This window comes from Bombus fervidus, chromosome 2, assembly GCF_041682495.2.
Source record: "Bombus fervidus isolate BK054 chromosome 2, iyBomFerv1, whole genome shotgun sequence".
Taxonomy (NCBI): Eukaryota; Metazoa; Arthropoda; class Insecta; order Hymenoptera; family Apidae; genus Bombus; species Bombus fervidus.
The window spans coordinates 22,637,811-22,658,132 of NC_091518.1; the positions used below are offsets into that span (position 1 = coordinate 22,637,811).

At 38.2% G+C, this 20,322-nt stretch overlaps 3 protein-coding genes across 6 annotated transcripts; all 3 read left to right on the forward strand.

Moving 5' to 3' along the window:
- The first annotated feature begins 1,496 nt into the window (after window positions 1-1,496).
- Window positions 1,497-2,533, forward strand: LOC139998239 (uncharacterized). The gene is made up of 2 exons (XM_072022645.1): window positions 1,497-1,716; window positions 1,818-2,533. Exons 1-2 carry the CDS (start codon window positions 1,700-1,702, stop codon window positions 2,155-2,157), a joined length of 357 nt encoding a protein of 118 aa, XP_071878746.1. The 5' UTR covers window positions 1,497-1,699; the 3' UTR covers window positions 2,158-2,533.
- Window positions 2,534-2,781: 248 nt separating this feature from the next.
- LOC139998237 (uncharacterized) lies at window positions 2,782-9,540 on the forward strand. Its single transcript, XM_072022640.1, has 3 exons — window positions 2,782-3,932; window positions 7,159-7,646; window positions 7,798-9,540. The coding sequence occupies exons 2-3, from the start codon at window positions 7,177-7,179 to the stop codon at window positions 9,122-9,124; spliced, it is 1,797 nt and encodes a 598-aa protein (XP_071878741.1). The 5' UTR covers window positions 2,782-3,932; window positions 7,159-7,176; the 3' UTR covers window positions 9,125-9,540.
- A 1,818-nt stretch (window positions 9,541-11,358) lies between these two features.
- LOC139998238 (uncharacterized) lies at window positions 11,359-14,948 on the forward strand. Of its 4 annotated transcripts, none has more exons than XM_072022642.1 (4): window positions 11,359-11,613; window positions 12,739-13,086; window positions 13,170-14,019; window positions 14,108-14,948. In XM_072022642.1, the coding sequence occupies exons 2-4, from the start codon at window positions 12,760-12,762 to the stop codon at window positions 14,212-14,214; spliced, it is 1,284 nt and encodes a 427-aa protein (XP_071878743.1). In that variant the 5' UTR covers window positions 11,359-11,613; window positions 12,739-12,759; the 3' UTR covers window positions 14,215-14,948. The 4 variants fall into 4 exon arrangements, with proteins under 4 accessions (XP_071878743.1, XP_071878745.1, XP_071878742.1 ...); XM_072022644.1 differs by lacking the exon at window positions 11,359-11,613 and adding an exon at window positions 11,679-12,332 and having other exon boundaries at window positions 13,218-14,019; XM_072022641.1 differs by lacking the exon at window positions 11,359-11,613 and adding an exon at window positions 11,681-12,332.
- Window positions 14,949-20,322: the final 5,374 nt, after the last annotated feature.

Below are 20,322 nucleotides of genomic sequence, written 5' to 3' on the forward strand. Positions count from 1 at the left end.
ACATTAACATCTACAATTATTTCCCTTTTTATTTCAGTTTTCGATATTGTTTATCATGATGTTGCAAAATATAATAATTTCTCATTGTACATATATGATTATGTATCAGAATTTTGAAATAAGATATCGTTTTAATAACTGTGTTTCGTTAATACGTGGATTATCAAGAAAAATATTTGAAAAATTCGATATCAGATAAGAAACGTATCTCAAAATCTTTTGAAATCGGTATTGATGAGGAATGCGAAAGTGTTTTTTAAATACTACAATTTCTCATGTAATTAAGTCGTTTGAATTTTTTTTCTATGCTTTGCGAGCAAGATTTTATGGTGTCTAAATAGATATGCCTTAACGAAACTGTCATGAACATTTTCTTAAGTACGTAATTGAAACATTTGAATCACGAATTCAAACTTAAATATAAATTTAAATACGAATATATCATAGTCAGGAGGATTAAAAAATTGATTGTAGAAGATTCTATGTGATAAATAAAAATTTAGTATCTATTATTAAATACTGTTACTCGATCATGTTGTCGTATCAACAGAAATATTATAAGTTTAAAAGGTTAAAACGTCGGAACAAATAACACGTGCATTACATACACATGTACCGACCGATCTTGAAATTAATTCTGCCGTGAAGAAAAATAAGTTTGAAATTCACTGTCTATGTTGGAAACTATACTTCTAGGAAGAATATTTAATTCCGTAGAATCTGAAGATATGTATAAAGATTATTGTAACTAATGCGCTTTAATTATGGAAATATAATACTCGTTATCAAATAATTTCAGTTGATTAATTTATTGCAAAAAGATGCACGAAGGTAATTACATTAAATTGGTTAAAATTTGAGTATATTGGCCACGAGTCAGTTTTAACAATAGTAGCTTATATTATTTTCTTATGTGCATTGATATATGTTTCGCTTCCGGTCGGTAACTAAATGATCGATGGTTATATCGTGGGTCGTAAGTCACGAAATTCTGGCAATACCAATTAGAAATTGTAGGTAATAGACTCGAGATACCAGGAACCTAGACATAGACATGCTCTATGGGAAAAACGAATCACAATTATGCGTAATATTTGAATATGAGATATTCTTACTCGTTACGATAAAAAAGACCTACTGCGTATTTTTTATTTTTTTATTTTATATCCCCTTCCTTATCGTTCGACTTATAGATTCTTGTGACTAATGCATTTTAAATAAAAAGATAGCGATATCGAAGCTTTCAAAGTATTTAAAATATGAATTAAGATGGTTCATCTTTTTTCCTATTAGATAGTATATCCAACATTTTTCATAGAGATAAATATATTGTATATTATAGTATAAAAAAATGTACAGTTATTTTAATATAAAATATTCTTTCTCGTACCCGTTTTATTTATCTTTTTCGATCGTTTTATTTTTATCTAAGGTCTAAAACATTTTGCTTAAAAACATGTCACTTGCGCACTCTAGCATCCGGAGGTTGAACTACAGAGCAATAAGAATATCGGAGTATACTGCTGATTTGTATAATCAAGCTTTGTTTTTTTGGCAAACGTATATGACTTACACGTAAGCTCAACAGTATACGACGCTAATTGTTTCGACGAAGAAAAGTTACAGATATTATAATATGCAGTGGTTAAGAATATATTTATATTAAAATCTTCTGCTAAAAATTTAGATTAATTCGAGGATGACTCGGGCAAACAGGTTAGTTTTTGTTGATGTATGTGTGTAATGCACTCTGCCATTTAACATATATAAATGACTGGATTTCATTCTGATAATTCATCTTTACCTCTCATATTTAGAAAAAGGGGTCGTGATGCAGAAGAAGAATTTAGTGAATTTATGCCATTAAGTAAAAGAATAAATAATCTTCATATTAATGGATTATCGGGCATGCATGAAAATGTTACTGAAAATATGGATACAGACTACTGTGGCAGAAGCTTTATGCCATCGCCAAATTATTCAGAGCTTTCTCAAGGATCACCGTTATACGACGGATGCAGTTCTAGCCAAAGTAGTTACATAGCAGAATATAAACCCGATTTGGACGCAGTTGAAAATCCATTTTATTACGAAAGTAACAAGCTGCTATTTTCCTTGTATATGGAACGTGTTCAGAGAGCATCTGATTCATTTTGATATCGATATTTTCAAATTATAATTCCTAATCATTAAGCATTTCTCGCATATCATTTTCTTCATTCCTTTTCAATGTATTTTTACTTGAATTTAAATTTTCTTAAATCAATGAAAATCTTGAAAAATTTAAGATTCAGAGCATTGTAAACAACAATCTATTATTTATTATTAAGATATTATCTCCATATAATACAATTGTATATATCAAAAGAATATTTAAAATTTTTTGTCAAGCAACAGTTCGCTTGGAAAGACATAGAATTAAAATTTGCATAATTATGATTAACGAATTTAGAATTTGAATGATCTGTATTTCATTATTATTATAATATAATATAGCAATAGCAATTGAATTAAATTGGTGTTTCTATATGAATGACGTGTCGTTGATTAATTGTATTTTTCTTATAAACAAATATTAGATCGTAAAGTATTTTGAGATTGTGAAAGTATGAAATAGCATATTTATAATAAAATGTCTACAAAAGAAAAAAGAAAAAGACATTAGGCTTTTAATTTATTTTTATTGTGTACCTATATCGTGTTACCAGTACATATATATATATATATTTATTTATTTATTTATTCATTTATTTATTTTACAATAAAGGATCAGATGATCGAATGGTTGTATCAGAAAAGAATTTCCTCCCTGGCTATATCAAGTGATTCGTATAACGCGCGCAATAATATGGAAATATGGCGGCCATCGAAGTATCTTCGTAATATCGATTCTCGACCTAACCTCACTTCAGTCTCCGCTAGGTGCGCACAGAGTTAGTGTCGCTTTGTAGTGGTAGAGGAAACGAAGTAACTGAGAGTAAGACAGAGCGACGGACAGGTGTTTTTTGCGCTGTTAATAATTTCTTTTTTGAAAGTTCGGGACTCTTGTAAAACTATAAAGATCATCTGTAATATCTGTAAATAGAACGGTACTGTTACGAGTTGACTTGTTTAATCTAGAAGTGCGCACGCGCCGCTTTCCCCTCGCTCTCACAATATACTCCGCGCCTAACCGCCGCCATAGTTGATATTTCTCCGATAGAATATTAATAGCAGCAGTAAGTTTTCGCGGTTAAACGTATTTTTATTTACTTGACTGAGGAAAACAAGAATGCGTTCGACGAGGGCGGTGAGACGAGGTCATTCAAGATAAAGCCTGGAATCCGTAGGAAGAAGGAGGGTGTCTACTTTCACAGCTCGTGGTTTTTAGGAGAGTGGCCTGGCATCACGGCGCTTCGAGTTAACGTGTGGCCACCATCGGGTGGCTATGTACCGTTAGCTCGAATTCATTCCCCGTTGGCCGGCCCAAGACCCACGCTTACCTACCGACCGGGGGCCATACTCGATCGAGCTCGACTGTCGTATACCCGGAAATGAGTGCGCGTCGCGGCTTGTGCCGTTAACGCAAGAAGACTGCCAGTAGTGCGCGAATTTGTCACGAGTCACGACTCGTCACGATCATCTTGAAAGACCCACGTACAATTTCGACGTACGTCTCTCTTTTTCTCTCTTTCTGTCTCTTTCTCTCTTTCTGTTTCGTATGACGTGTGCACCGTAAGCAAAGTAGCCGTGGCTAGCCAAGAGAGCCGTGGCACAGCGGCGAATGTATACGTAGAAATGAGAAAGTTGCTGCCGCCACGGTGAAGATTGAGAACGACGCAGGCGAGCCAGCCAGGCGGACGGTCTCTGTACTACGCGAAGCTTCCGACGCGGCGACAGTAGTAGCAGTACAACGTTTGGAGCGCACAAGGGAGAGACACAGCTGCTTGTGGGTGAGTAGGACACGCATTTTCCTCGTGGATGATGATCGTTTTGTTGTACCCAGGTAACTCGCGTGCACCTATATACGTGTGTCTCCGTACGGTAAACTAAAGGTACGAGTTGGAGGAATCCGCGGACGGATGCCGCCCCACGAATCTTTACGCGTTTTACTCCTAATGCGAAACGTGCACGAGAAACCGCGAAACGGTGGCCACAGAGCACCCACCCCAAGACACTAAAATCGTCGCGGGGCCCTCGTCGTGGCTCACGGCTTGGCTCGAGCTGGCTTTGGTGGGGTGGTTGGAGGTGCGGACAGTGGTTGAGAGGCTGGTGGGGTTGGAAATTGCGTGGTGGTGGGTGCCCACCGAGGTCTCGGAGGCCCCTCCGTGGCATCTCGCTGCCTCTAACCCGTCGAGGTGGGGGTGTAAACAACAGCCCTGCCTGTGCCTCTGTTGGCTCTACTCTGTCCTCCGTTTCGCCTCTGCCCTGCTCTCGCCTCTGCCAACTCGCCCGATCTTTTTCCTACTTCCTCTCCACGTAACGTCTCCCGATGCGCGATCGAAAGAGCACTGAAGGGAGGGAGAGACGCAGGGCGAAAGGGAGAAGAGAGGGAATAACCATCGAGAGAACAAAGCATCGGGCTTCGCGGACCTGTGCCATTTTCTCGCGTCACCGTGTACTCAATTCCATCATGGCCGATGTATCACCGAATCTGCTGACGTGGTAACCTTGTCCATCAGTTTACCTAACACAACAGCGGCGCCGTCTATACGCGCGCGCGCGCACTTGCCTTCGATGTTTACACAATTGCGATGTTGCCGTAACTACACCCGTTCAACATTAGTCATAGAGTATCCATTGTAATTTGTATCGTATACAGCGTATCTCTTTCTCTTTTTCTCTCTCTCTCTCTCTCTCTCTCTCTTTCTCTCTCTATTACAGTTTTACCCTATGTTAACTTTACTTGTGTACGAAATTTACGTATTTTCCTTAGCCTGGGTGCTAGTAAACAAGCATATCTGATTGCACAATGCTCGAGAGCTGTTCCATTCAACGTACGCTGCCCCCGATATCATACGAGACACTAGAATTCCTCTAGAAACCGCGAATGCTCAGACATGCTCTCTTCGATACGTGTACGCGAGGGAGACGGTTATGTAGTGTGAGAGAGATATGTTGAACCTTAAGAGAATCGGCGCCATTACGACATGCGCGTCTTGCAAAAGCGTCCAACAACGGTACGTCGGCGAGGCTGACCGGTCAGTCGCACACGCCATTCCGTGAAAGTCGAAAAACGCATCCCGCGGTGCGTCCTGTTTATGCGTGTGTGTTCACGTTTACGGTACGTTTCTTCTTGTTTCTCTAACTAAGCCGTGCAACCACCCGCAACGACTTGCTGGCACGAAATAATCGTCCATTCGACACGGCACCCTCCTCGGGTACGTCGAAAGGAGGAGAGGTGCACGGGTAACCTAACCTCTTCTCTCTCTTTCTCTATCCCTCACCCGTTTTCTACTACTCCTTCCCTACCCACCGGGTGGATCAAGGGCGAGAGTCATCGGTGTGTCCCACTTCGTCTGCCGCGATGTCTGCTTCGTATGTTCTCTCCCGATATTTCGCGTTCCCCTCCCCGGGGAGTTCCCGGTATGTCGAGGATCGTCTCCCTTCTTTCTTGACATACCCCTACCCTTTCGAGCTTGCGGCACACGCTTACGCACCTACACACCGATCTATCCGTTCCTTCCCGTCCTATTCTCGCGATATTCCGTGTGTTGGTACGAGAAAGAGAGTGAGTCTCGGGCTCTATTTCGCGGTGGGTTCCCGTTTTCCCACCTATGGGTTCCCCCCTACCCTCTGTCGAGTGCTCCTAACCCCTACCCCCGTGGGGGCACCATCATGGTGGAGTGGGGTGCAATCCTGGGCCACTTCGACGACTATCCTCCCTGCTCCCGGATCCCTTTGAGGTGGGGAAGGGGGTGAAGTGGGGGATCTTTCACCCCACCCCCACATACCAACACATGGTCAAGAGGTTCGAAGTTAAGACTACGACGGTAGGAGGTGGGCGGCGGGACACTCTCGACGTTTAACTTCTCACCACTTTCGCGGTTAAATGCTTCGGGTGCTGTTACCAAATGCACCGCGTTTCAAACGCAGGGAGAACAAGGGCAGCGGTGGTAACGGTGGTGTGAAAGCCCGATCCAAATTGCTAAACACTGTACCTTTAGAGCAAATAGATTGGCTATTTACTTTCGTCCGAGGCATGCTATTCCACTCAACCTTGATCTTGATTTATTACGATACTAACATTACGAACGAATAGGGAAACGTACACGTACATTGCGCGGGGAGGCGGCTTTTTTTTTTTTCTTTTTTTTTTTCCCCGGTAATCGTTGTACTACTGTAGGAACACATGTAGCGCGGAACTTTTTAACAGCGGGTCGTGTACAAGTTCTCCAACCACCTGTAGCTAATATCGAGTACGGGATACGAACATAGAAAATGGAATACAATAGCGTTACCTAGTATTGACACCGAACGATGGATAAAATTAAATGAGAAATAAAATATCTTTAGATTCGATGTTTGCGATATATGACAGATGATGTTCAGATTAATTGGTTTTTATGCATGTTTATTGACTTGCAATTTGTTTTTCGTATTTAGCAACATGATCGATGTACAGACATGATGTATTTACTTTACTTCGGAATATGTCTGCTGAAGGAACGTTACAGGATTAGAGAATATCTGTGAATTCTATGAAAACACGGAATATGTTTTGAAACAGTTTCAAGTATCGAAGGTCGATGAACTTCGACAGCAATACTCATGCGTCAAAGTGAGTGTAGTTGTGTAATATGATATGTAAATACGTATCTGTTATCAAGTGTTTGATACTCTGTTTGTTTCGTAACACGCAAATACGTTTCATTTAAGCAAAGAAACGATAATTTAAAAAAACACATATATTTTCAACTTTATAAGACGTTATAGCGATTTAATATGATTTTTTATATGTTTATAGAATTTGATAATTACCAAACAAATAACACGATATCTTCAGTTTTGACAATTTTCATAGTTTTTAATTATTATTTAAATTTTGACTGCTTCATTCAGTGTAAACATTTGCATAGCTGAAAAAATATTGTATTTCGTTTCAGACGTTCAATAACCGATCAATTTCATGGTCTATATTTATATCCTAATGCTAACTACGTTCTGTTTGATTTTCAGATTTAATTATCGTGAAAGATGAATTTCACGCCCTTTCCCGGGTTTACAACAGGCTCGCTACCGACGGGCACAGTTCATCAATTTGCAACCGCTAAATTCGCGCAAAATCTACCTACTGGTGGTCAAGTGGTTGGCGTTTTATCCGGTGGCGAAGGTGGAGTCCATTATCTGAGGCCGGTCGATCCGAACGGGTTCGCGGTGGCTCAAGGGGGTAACAATCAGCAGCAGCAAATTATCACGCTGCCAATTACCGTACCTGGAAAAGATGGCACGCAACAGCAGCAAACCGTCCAAATCCAGGTGGTCAATCCCAGCGTTTCGCAAAGTGGAAACAGTGGTGATCAGCCAAAGTATCATTTGGCCCCAATATCTTTGGGACAGTTCCCCCAAGGTGCCGCAACAGTTCTTACCGTTGCATATAGTCAACAAGGCGCAGATGGGGTACAAATTCAAGTTCAACCACAAAACACCGTGGCTACGACGCAAACGTAAGAACCATCGTTTCACCTAAATTACTTTTAGCACATTTTACATAGGATTGTTTATAGTAAATGTATCCTATTTTTTAAGTATTCGTTTAAATTCTATGTTTATATTCGTGTTAATTGCTTATATTCTAACATATTGTCCTTATTTTAGGTCTGATCAAACAACCCAAAGTACATCTACAGCGGTCACCACTACGTCCCAACAAACCATTCAACAGACAGTGCAGCTACCAGGGGCACCCGAAGGATTAACCGTCGTCGCACAGATCCCACAAGATTTAATTTTACGCGAAGGTATGGAAGAGTCGAAGGAAGATGTGAAGGAAGGTACGACACCGGTCGCTCTCATTAAGAGAGGTAACATTAAGAATCAAGGGAATCAAAGTGCAGAGGAATATATTGCATCTATGCCTGCGAGTTGGCAAAGTCTGGCAACCCCGGGGTCAACTGTGGCTGATTATCTCTCTAGATTGCCTGCTAGTACCTTGCCTCTTAGTTTGCAGCACTTTTTGAAATTTTCGGCAGAAACGATAAAGAGAGAAGCCACTATCGAGTCGAGTCCTCTAGGAGCTGATGGGTTAGACGCATCTGGAAGTACCGCATCCGGTGAACAAGCAGTACAGATTACCGTGGCAAGCGGTGAAACCGCCATTATTCCCGATGTCGTTGAGGAACAAGAATCTGGTACAAAACCTAAGAGAAAAAAGAAGTATAAGAAAAAGCCTCCAAAGCCAAAAAAGCCAAAACCAGGTCAAGTGAGCATAGTTACTGCTCTTGATGGCACAACGCTATTCTGTTGTCCTCAATGTAACATGGCATATCCTGAAAAGGAACTCTTGGAACAACATCTTATCGGGCATAAGATAGAAAGAAGGTTTATTTGTGACATTTGTGGTGCAGGTTTGAAACGTAAAGAACATTTAGAACGGCACAAATTGGGTCATAACCCTGACAGACCTTTCATTTGTTCAGTTTGTATGAAAGGTTTTAAACGAAAAGAGCACTTGAATCTTCATTTTGTTATACATTCTGGACAGAAAACAGAGGTTTGTACTGAATGCGGTAAAGCATTCTATCGCAAAGATCACTTGAGAAAACATGCCAGATCCCATTTAGCAAAACGTATCAAAGAAGACCCTTCGAATATTGCTGATACTTCCCAAAATTCGCAACAACAAACGGATCAACAACAACAGGCGGAACAATTGCAACAGCAAGCAGACCAATTACAGCAACAATCTTCGGTATCTGAGTTGCAGCAGATTCAAATACAAGTAGGTCAAGGATCTCAGGCGCAGATTCATCAGATAGCTGTTAGTGAACAGTCTACGGTTGTTCTTCCAACTGCTGCGGAAACTGGTGCAATGGCTATGCTCCATCATCAACAACAACAACAGCAGCAGCAGCAACAGCAGCAGCAGCAGCAGCAGCAACAGCAGCAGCAGCAGCCGCAGCAACAGCAGCAGCAGCAGCATTAGCAGCAGCATACCGCCCCGAGTCAGCCTGGGCGGTTCTTCCGATTTAATCATCAACAATCTAGAGGTCGTGCAAGGGAAGGTGTTCTTGCCGATTGAATTCTATAATCTCATAGTCAAATTGGTATTGTGTTGAAAAAAATTCGTTGATGGTGGTTATCGTTGCCTAGTAGTGGTGTTACAAAATTGAGACATTCGCTGTATCTTTAAATAAAGATACTTTTACCGATGAGCCGTCGCATTTCGAAGTTTGTACACCATCAGCTTCTAAGGAAGTTATAGGCCAGATTAATCTATGATTATAATTACGCTGCTGAGCTGACTGACAAACGAAGTTCATACGTATAATTTTTTAATTTTTGCGTACACGTTATAGCGTACGTGTAGAAAAACAAAAAGAAAAAAAAAAAATGATAAAAGACGAGTTAATTTGCTCGTTTAATTCAAAATGTTTTTGTCGCTGATCCAGTTCCATGACGCAAGTTAGAATTAAATAAAGAAGTTTATATATACATATATTATATATATATATAAATATGAAAATATATTTTTGAAAGCGCGAACTGGATTCGTCACACAGAATGCAATCGAGTTTTCGGCTAAAGTTAATTTCATTTTCTTTTTTTTTTTTTTTTCCCCCCATAATAAATATAAGATGAGAAAAATACGTAATGCGTAAGTAACTAAACTAAAATAATACACAAGGCAGGGCTGTAAATACCAATTTATCAATTTACCGTTCACAAAAAGGGAAGAAATTGTCGTGCAGATATAAAATGAATCCATTTATTTATTCCACTTATTCTTTATGTGATTATAAAGACGCGGAACAAGAGTGTATCGTCAAACACCGTCAAATGATGATTAATATTTAAAAGAAAACTACGTTTTGCGATATAAATTGTAAAGTTTTATATTTGTATCTGCATCTACACATTGATTAGCTAATGTTTGCTTTTACGAAAATAGATACATTTTTTATTTTATCAATATAAATAAATATAAAGAAAAATACATTTATTATTACAAAAATTTCAAAATAATTAAATGTAAGTACATCTGTTATTTTTGGATTAATTTAAGATTATCACAAAATACGAGTGGCTAATTAAAATCGTGTATTTAAATTCAGCAAAAAGCAGTTTTACAGCCACTAATACGTCTAGAGATTCTAAGCTAGTGTAATTTATTTTGTATAGTATTTAAATCGTTTTATTTACTAAACTAATAATTTTTATGAGAAGACTTTTTAATTCTCTTCTTTCAGTTGAATATACATATTCGAAAAAAAAAAATTTTGTATTATCATAAAATGCACATTTCAGAGATACAGCAAATAATTGTTGGAAATGAACCATCATCCAATCTATTAACCAATCATGATACACTCTCTAGATCATTTGAGAAAAAGATGTATGTATACAAAAAGAATAATTTTTATTGCAAGTATCATTATCAAAGGCAATGGGTATAACTGTACAAGAAATATAATTATTATTTTATTATCATATTATTATAGCTATTATCATAATCAGTATGGATAGTCTATAAGTCATTTTCATTGTTACTTACATAAATATTGGAGAAAATAGCTAAAATAAAACATTTAATATAAACAATTTTCTATTGATTAACCAATTATAAAAATTGTTGTATTATTGATTCGCGTACTTTTAATTTATAAACTACCGAGCATAAGTTGTTAATATCTAAAATATATCGATGCATTTTAAATAAACAAACTATTAACCGATAATCTATATACAGGAGAATTTATTAATCTTTGGAATCATTTGTATATTTGTATTGATATTATTCTATTAATGGATGTAAGGATTATATATTTTTTTATGTTGCTACATATATATATATATATACACACACACATACGCGCGCGCGCGCGCACACACGCACACGCACATAATTTTAATTTTTATTAATTTTAATAAAATATTCATTTGCAAATAAATTATTCGTTACAACAATTTTCATATACATTGACTACAGATTCTTATATCATTAAATTCGATTTCACATTCTGTAATAACAGAGATTATTAATTAACTGTTAATTACAAAAATATAACATTATAAAACAGGAGATATTCCTCGTCAAGTTTCGCTCCGTACTTTTCTCTTTCTGATTGGTGGTATTCGTCGACGACCGTGGAGTATATATCTCGAACTTGTTCCTACTCCTCCTGTAGACGGAGAGAAAGAGAGAGAAAATAATGGCAGGTCGCCGGGAGCAATTCGAAGTTAAAACCCCGATGGATTCGGGCATTTTCGCCGGCGCGGTTGCGAGGAGGGTCGGGAGAGAGAAAAAATAGTTAAGAGGCTGGCACAGTAGAGGGCGGACGGATGGGGTGGGGGCACCGACTTGAGGGACAGGTGTCAACGGCACACACATAGAGCGGGGGATCTTTTTTCGGAGATTCTCGGCTTCGTGAAAATTTTTGTACCAGGCGAGCGCAAGCTGCTAAGTACTAAATGGTAAGGTGGATTTTCTACTAAATTTTTTCGAATTAAGTTAGAGCTTAACGTTCGTGATGTTCCGTATTCGGTACGGCCATTTTCTGCTGAATTTCGTGCGAATTCGGCCCCCGCGTATCGACTAGGTGCCGAGAGGGGGAAGTCTCGGGGTCTCTCCCCTCACACTTCATCCCACTGCACGCATACTGTACCCATCCCTCTGCCACCAGATCATCCCCCCTGCGTCCTCCCCCGTTCTCCTTCATTCTTCCCGTCCTCTGATTCCCGTTCTCCGCGCCGCCGTCCCTCTACGGCCACCCTTCCCCCGCATCGCGACGATCCTTCGCCGCTTACAATATTCGTTTTTTAACGTCTTTTTCCGTCTTCTACCCTTTTCTATAATCAGTGTGTATATCCTTCGTAATCCTTATTAAAAGAACGCGTGCAATATCCTAGTATATTCATCAGTGAAGATTTACGTGTTTTTTTCGTACAACAATCGTGCGGTTTAAGAAGGGAAACGCGACTGTTTCCCCTCGTGTGTATTTCCTCGTGACAGAAGGCTGACGCAGCAGCAGCGGTGACGGTGGCGGTGGCGTGCTGTGTCCTCTTGCTTCTTATGCTTGTGTCTCTCGTGTTGTAAAAATCTGCCCCTACGCTCGCTCTCACCTCTCGGAGACCCCCCTCCGAGGAAAGGATTCGATTCCACGGCGAAGAAACATGGGGAGAGGGACGTTGCTGTGAGTAAATACTCGGGCGTCGTTTAAGCTGGACGTACCAGATATCTTCGTCTCGGTGTGTCATGTACCCGCGAAACGCCTCTCCCGTTGTTATCGCCGATGTCGCCGACAACTTATTATTTTCCGCGTCTCTACCCGAGCTTTTCCCACGGACGATGGCATAATTTTTGTTTAAGGCGATTGCAATGTATTTCATAGGCACATATCACCGTCTAATGTCGACGAGTTGTTCAATGTTTATTAGTATGTTAACGATAACGCGTCGTGATTGTAAATTTTGGGAAAATGTTGATAGATGTTGGTTGACCGACGAACTTCTTCCGCGAAACCATCCTGTAACTCGTAGTATGTAAAGTGTCGATAAGTGTCATTTTATATCGGTTCTAATTCGTTTGCAATTTTTCAGGTATTTGATTGACGGTTTGCAATGAATTTCCCGCCGTTCGGAAGCCATTTTCCCGGTACTATTCCTAGTATTCATCAGTTCGCAACCGACGGCTCCGGCGGTGCGGGCGGACGTTACGCCAATCATTTTCCCAACCAGCCTCCGATTGGAGTGCCGGTTATGGGAAAGTACCGTCCTGAAAGCAACGGCGTGCAATCTGCTCAGTCACAAGTGATGATGAACAATAAAGCAAGTTATCCTAACAGCAATGTTCATCATTACCCAAACGTACCATATTCCCAAGCTCAACCAGTTCAACAGCGGCCCTCTAATTCGCCTGGAATGCCAGAAAAGCGTTCTTATCATCAGGTCAGCTACTTTGTCTTTTTATATTAACATTTAAAGCATAGGATAATATAGAAGTACTTAATAGAGAACTTGAAACTTTTCAGCAAGCGACCGAAACTATAAATCAACAAGATGTTTGCAATCTCCTACAGGATAAAGATAAAAATAAAGAAAAGAAGGGAGACGAGCAACAGCGCAATGGAGAAACTACAACAAATGGTAGCCAACAAGATTATACGATGCATCAACATCATCAGCAGCACGCTCATACTCAAACTCCTGCAACTATGCCTGCTACGTGGCAGTCTTTGGCTACTCCTGGATCCACCGTGGCAGATTACCTCAGTCATTTACCAGCTAGTACTTTACCGTTAAGTTTACATCATTTCTTAAAATATTCTGCAGAAAGTATTAAGAAAGAATCAGAAATGGCACAAACCACTTCTGTAGCTGTAGCAACTACAACAACGCCTAACATAATGATGTCCCCGAATAATAAAAAGAAGAAAAAGAAGAAGGCTCCCAAGGAGAAAAAGCCACGTCCAAAACCTGGAGAAATTCGCTTAACGACGGCTCTAGATGGCTCTACGTTGTATTGCTGTCCAGAATGTCATATGGCATACCCAGAACGTGAATTATTGGAACAACATCTTCTGGGACATACATTAGAACGAAGATTCGTGTGCGATATTTGTGGGGCAGGCCTCAAAAGAAAGGATCATCTTACACGTCACAAACAGAGTCACAACCCCGAACGTCCATACGTTTGTACCGTTTGTTTAAAAGCTTTCAAAAGGAAAGAGCAATTGACATTGCACTTTGTTATACATTCTGGCGAGAAACGACATGTATGTACAGAGTGTGGAAAAGGATTTTATCGTAAAGATCATTTAAGAAAGCATACCAGAAGCCACATCGCAAGAAGGGTAAAAGCTGAGCTCAGTCAAAATGCTGGTAAGGAGATAGAGATATTTTCGGTCTGTGTAATAATAAACATAAATAAAGCATTCTTGTTACTGTAACGAGATTCTTTTATCTCTAGGTACACAGCAAAATCAACAGCAAAATAATGTTTCAAATATGCAGACAACAGCTGTTACAGCATCGTCCGTTCTTTCTGGTGGACATCCGGGACCTCTCCTGTCCTGAGCCCCGCCACCAGGGAACTTCCAAGTTCCCCATCCTAATAATATTCTTCACTCGCATACTTCTCATCATTCGTTGCATCATCATCATTTGACGGCCGTTAACGTGGCGCACCAATCGAGTGTCACGCCACTTGCTACATCCAGCCACTATCAAACGCACGACCTCAGTTTTTTGGGACACGTTAAAGATTTCTGAGAGCAGGGGAAGACCTCGATTAAGAGGTAACAAAACTGACAAATTGCACGAGTACTCTTAGCCAGTGAGAGTTAATTCGACCGCTTTCCTTCGTTTCGACTTTAGTAAGTTTTCTACGATAACAAACAATTATCCGTGATTCTGCTGACTCTCTATGTCCTAGTACAATAATGCAAAAGCTGTGACAATTGCATAAATTTTTCAACGGTATGCACAGTTTTTATCACCTGTATGTCAGGTATTGTTTTTGAGATATGTACGCATAGATCTTATCTTGAAAAAGTGTGCCATATGTGTATGTACATGATCAAGAAAGGAAAAAAAAAAAAAGAAAAAAAAAATGAAGAGAGAGACATAGAGAGTGTTTCCATGCACACGGAAAAGAGACACCATAATTTTCTCTAGGAGCGTTAGATTAGAGCCTGATATAAAAGTCTTGCCATACTACTGTACGTATGAGAAACAAAACATATTTTTATGAAGGCTTGATGTAAAACACAAAGAAGCTACTTATTATCAAGCTAAGCTTATTATCAAGAGAGAGAGAGAGAGAGAGAGAGAGAGAGAAATATTATAAATCTTTTCCAAATGAGTTGAACCGAATGATTCGATTTAGTTCATAAATTTATTTTCAATTAGTCAACCTAAAATCGTTGAACACAAACAAAAGTTTAGAATCTGTGTGAACGAAGACATGTATATAAGGATGCAAACGAGTCATCCCACCGATTAATATGTAACGTCTTTCAATTTCTTAATAAGCCGAAAAGTATATTTCTTTTAATCATTGATATTTTGATCGTATCTTGATCTAAAGAATTAGATATGTTTACAATCTTTCCGACGAAGTTAGAAAATATTTTATTTTTAGAGTCGAGTTATTTAATGTTTTAATGAAACATTACAAAGCAGTAGCTAAAAGAACACGTGGCAATACTTTAGTCAGTAAAGGAACGAACAAACATTATTTCGCTTTTGTTTTTAGAAATTTATTTCGTATATATACAAAGTTGACAGTATTTTATATTTTACAATATATAGTTCCAAATTTTTGCTTCTATGTATACATTTATACATAATTGCGTATATATACATATGTATGTATTTATGTACACGTATATATTTTGCGTTTTCGCCGAGAATCGTACTATATCTCACTTTTTTTATATACGTAAGTTCTTTAGGAGTTTACATCGTTTTTTATATCGTTTTTTTACATTGTTTTTTATACATATTTTTTTCGTTAAATCCCTTTAACTTTCGTTGAATACTGATCGTGTTAGTGAACGTTTTTCGTTAGACTTCATGTACTTTTGATTTTCTTTGTTTATTATTATTATAATTTTTATACGTATATATTATAGTAAATATTCAAGTAATCGTCGTTAAAAAGAATGTTAGTTTTATAATCTTTTTTTACGTCTTATTTATCCGCATCGTGGAAGTGAAATACCCTCGCGGACTGTGATCGTTTCGGACAAAACTGACATTTGTTCCAATTGTCTCACTTTGTCTGATGTGTTTTTTTTCAACCATTTCTTCCTCGTTTTAGTATTATTCAGTGTGCCATTTTCTTCGAACTCCCTACGCCGATACTTTCTTGCCACAGGCATTAATTCCAGTCTACCAGATCGTCGACGCTATCCTTTCGTCCGTTTTCTTCTTTTCTTTTTTTTTTTTTTTTTAATTCTTAAAAGTAGACGTCCTATATCCTTAAACATTACACGCAACAGCTGCTGAATACGTTTACGTTCTGATGTAAACCGTATGAGGAAAACAAAATGCAAGAATATAACGTATGAAAAAAGTAGTTAGGAATGTGATGCGCTATTATAAAAAGAAAAGAGAGAAAGGAAAGGGAAAATATTGAAAGCATCGTATTCGTTGGGAGGACGACGCGTTTCGGCGATCCATTATTGCTTACGAGAATGAACTATAAAGTATTTTGTAAAGAACTTAGGATATGCAAATAGAATAGACGTACAAATTCATCGTTGATATATTTTTTAATTATCTCCTACGTTTGACCGTAAATATACTACACACAGTTATTTTCTAACGTTCACTTGAGTTTTGTTCCAGTAATCATAAATTTTTGGTCTTCTTCCAATTGATCATCACCGACTGTTTTGCATCATATTTCTAGCAAAAGTCGTATATGCGTTCTATAGCAGGTAATATGAAAAATTCAGGATTCGTCAGACCTCAAATATAAGGATGTACTAAAAATATTATATACAAATATATATGTATATATATATACTAAAAGTTATATATATATATATACATTTAAAAAAAGTATAAAAGAACGAGCTGTATTAAAATACTCCACCGCCATGTACTTGTAATCATGAAAAAAAGAGAAGAGAAGAAAGAGAACAGAGAGTACACTTTAGGTTATATGTTTTAGCGAGTAAGTTTGTATACAAGATGAAGAAGAAAAAAAAAAAAATAAGATTACTACGATATGTAAGTGAAAGACGAGGAGAGAAGTATAAAAGATGCGTATGTCTGCATGTGTTGTATGCGTGTACATGCACGCGCGCGCCGAATCGGAGAGAAAAATATGTCGGAACGTGTGTGCTTGTTTGCGTGCGTTTTATGCGTGCATATAATAATCCGAAAGGTATAAGGGGAAGAGAGAAAGAGCCTGTGAAAGAATTAAACAAAAGGAAAGAGAGGAAAAAAAGAAAGAACGTTGACACGTGGGTAGTTATATATATATAAAAGTATATAATATAATATAAAAATATATATATAATGTGAGAGAGAGAGAGAGAGAGAGAGAGATATCAAATTTTTCCGGAACAGGAAATCGGTGGACTACATGAAGTGGAAAAGTGAGATGAAAATAATGACAAATAGCTTTACGATTTATAAAAAAGAAGAAATAAAACAACAGCGAGCGCGCGCGAAAAAGAGCGAGCGAGAGAAAGAGAGAGAGAGAGAGAGAGAGAGAGAGAAATTTTTCAGAAGTTCGACGTATGATTTCTTTTTTTTTTTTCGAGAGATTAAACAAATGAGAGGCTCAAGAAGCGGTCTATTTTCAAGGGTAGCCAAAAAGAAAAATGAATAAAAAAAAAAATGGAGAAAGAACCTGATATTTCCACGCTCGACGAGGCGGACAGTTTGTCTTTGATATTTCAGAAAACCGACCACTTCGTCGAGGTATAATAGGCATAGTTGGTGTTCCTAGAGAAAAAAAGATGAGAAAGAGAGAAAGGAAAGGGAGGAATAAGAATAGTTAACGCGTCTGTAAAAACGGAAGAGAAGAAAGAAAAATAACAATTCTCCGGTGCCTTTGCATAGCGCTGGACTTTAACCGCACCTGCATACTTTTTCCACCTTATGAGTAAAAGTCCATGGATATGGCCTCGTGCATAGCTCTTTTTCGGGACACCCTGTGTATGCTCCTTTCCTCTTTCGTCCCCCGTTCGCAACTTTTTTTGTCGTTTTCGTCGCCATCCGACACTCTTTTTGCGCCGTGAGCGAGCTAACAAAAAAAAAAAAAAAAGAGACGAACAAAAAGCGGTTCAACGGGCGATCGAGAGAGGAAGAAGATGAAATATTTTTTAATAATGTGAAAATGATGATTGAAAGAGAAGAAAAAGTAAGATGTGTGTTTTTTAGAAAAAAAGAAAAAAAAAGAGGATCCAGGGACGAGAGTTGTCGACGAAAGGGGAGTGAACAGAACGAAGAAACACGTTTTTTCTGTACTTTTCAATTATGATTTCTTCGATTTTCTTTTTTAGCGATCTTTTTTGTGTTTCGCTAAATGGCAAAAGCCAAGTATAAATAAAAGGACGTGGAAAATTTGTTGCTCGGACGGAATGGAAAATGTTTATTTGCATTTTTCAAGATTAGAATTTCGCTGGTAGAGCTACGTATACGTTTCGTACTTATTCCTTCCTGTGTATCGAATGTATAGATATTTTACTTTATGTCATGAATCAAATGAAGCGAAACTACAGCTTCGTTACAGAAGATACCGAGGCACTCTGTTTTGCCAACTCAGTGGTTGGAAACGATTTAGTTTGTCTTCTGCCTATAGATACATAGGTTTTCCGTTCTTGTAATCGATAGTAGTGTCTAATGATTAAACGAGCATAAGTATCGCGTTTTATAGAGCATAAGTAGTAATAAGGTATAGGCCTTTATTGCCTAAGTTGCACGAGCTAAGAGAGTGAAAGGGAGAGATTGCGAGTGAAACCGAGAGCGAGAGAATGGGAAAAATAACAAAATGATAATAACAGATTGAATTTGCGTACATCTCGTTTTACAGTTTTACTAGAAACTGTAAGGAAGAAGACATAAGAAAGAAAAGTCTTAAACCTTGAGAAAACAAATTCACGGAAACTTGTAGAATTCCTTTTTTCGTATGGTAAAAGCGTTTCGTACTGGTGTTTACTTAATCCTCTATGGACTGTTCGTACTAATGCGCGTGACTATGTAACGGCTTTTAACTTAAAGCATTAAACATTTTCTCTTGGAACAAGAAACAAATTTATAAAAAGATCTCCAAAATTTTTGAAAATGGCAACTTTTTTTTTTTTAAAGCATCGAATGCTTTGTTTAGATTATAGAGGATTAATATCGCAAAATACCGTTATTGTTATCGCTATTACTTTTTTGCGTTATTTGTATACTATCATTTACAGCGATACGACTAGACGTTTGAACGCTATTTCTGTAGTAAGTTCGAAAATAATCATTGCTCGAAATGGGACATCGTGTTCGATAATGATAAGTCTATCGATCTTAACCTCGTAAAAACGAGTAAGGAGAAAAATTGAATGACCAGAAAGAACGACGACGATGAGAAACACAGTTTCGAGCATTGATTTCTCGCTAATTTACCATGTAGTTATTGTAAAACAGATTGTTTTCGACGAGCGATCAGACGTAAAGGTAATCGATCGAACAGGGAAGAAGAAAAAAAACTAAAAGTTTAAAAGGTAACAGTTCGTTGTAAATCAAACGCAATTCACTGAGAGATATGAGGGTGACAATGAAAATCATATTTTTCTACGCAGTGTCGAAAAAAAAAAAAAAAAACTCTTAATCGTACTAATGCAGAATAGAGCCGAAAATGAATTCGATTTAAAAAAAATGGCTTCGTCGCGCGAAGCGTGATAATTGGCCTCGCGCGCGAGCTACGGATTTTAGTTGGTTCATGCAAAAACGAAAGAAAGGAAGAACACAAAAGGGAGGGGAGAAAGTACAATAACGAAACTCGAGATTCGCGCTAATATATTTAGAGGCACCGAAGCGTTCTCCCGCGCACTTTTTTCCTTGTAAATAGAACGAAACCGAAGAAGAAAGAAAGAAGGGATAGACTTAAGACGAACACCGAGTAAAAATACATCGTTTTCGAATGGAACCAGATAATGATTTCTCGATCGAGAGGTGAATAATTTTTTATAAAGTTCATCGGATAGCTGTTGGTTTTTTTAAGTAACCTTAGACGTAAGACGCGGTTAGTACGTGTGTACTTACATGATCCTTTACGGTCTAACTGTTTCGTTTCTCGACACACAAACGAACGAAAGAAGAATAGAAATTTTTAAGTTACGTATTTATATATATCCGTATCGATATATTCGCACAGCAAAGAAAAATTAATTTCTGTTTTATCTATTTTAGGAATTAGTTAAAAAACTAAAAAAAGTCGTTTAACCGATTCTTCTATCGTAATAAGTCCTTTGGGAAAATTTATAGATTAAAATTGAATTAGTAGAGGAGCTAGACCGTAAAGGATTCGAACGAAAGAGGAGAAGTTTTGCATGAACCAACGGGCGCTGTTCTTACGTGTATATTTTATCGGAGTATCCAGCTGCCGCGGTTCAGTTTCTCGGCTTGTCCAGTCGGCGTGGTATGTGTGCTTGCGTTTTTTGCGTGCGTCCTCTGTGCGCG

Bases quoted from the DNA above. Each gene is read 5' to 3' on its own strand.
- LOC139998237 (XM_072022640.1), top strand. From the start codon at position 7,177: ATGAATTTCACGCCCTTTCCCGGGTTTACAACAGGCTCGCTACCGACG. The intron at 7,647-7,797 runs GTAAGAACCATC...TCCTTATTTTAG, and splicing joins ACCGTGGCTACGACGCAAAC to GTCTGATCAAACAACCCAAA.
- LOC139998238 (XM_072022642.1), top strand. From the start codon at position 12,760: ATGAATTTCCCGCCGTTCGGAAGCCATTTTCCCGGTACTATTCCTAGT. The intron at 13,087-13,169 runs GTCAGCTACTTT...GAAACTTTTCAG, and splicing joins AAAAGCGTTCTTATCATCAG to CAAGCGACCGAAACTATAAA. The intron at 14,020-14,107 runs GTAAGGAGATAG...TTTTATCTCTAG, and splicing joins TGAGCTCAGTCAAAATGCTG to GTACACAGCAAAATCAACAG.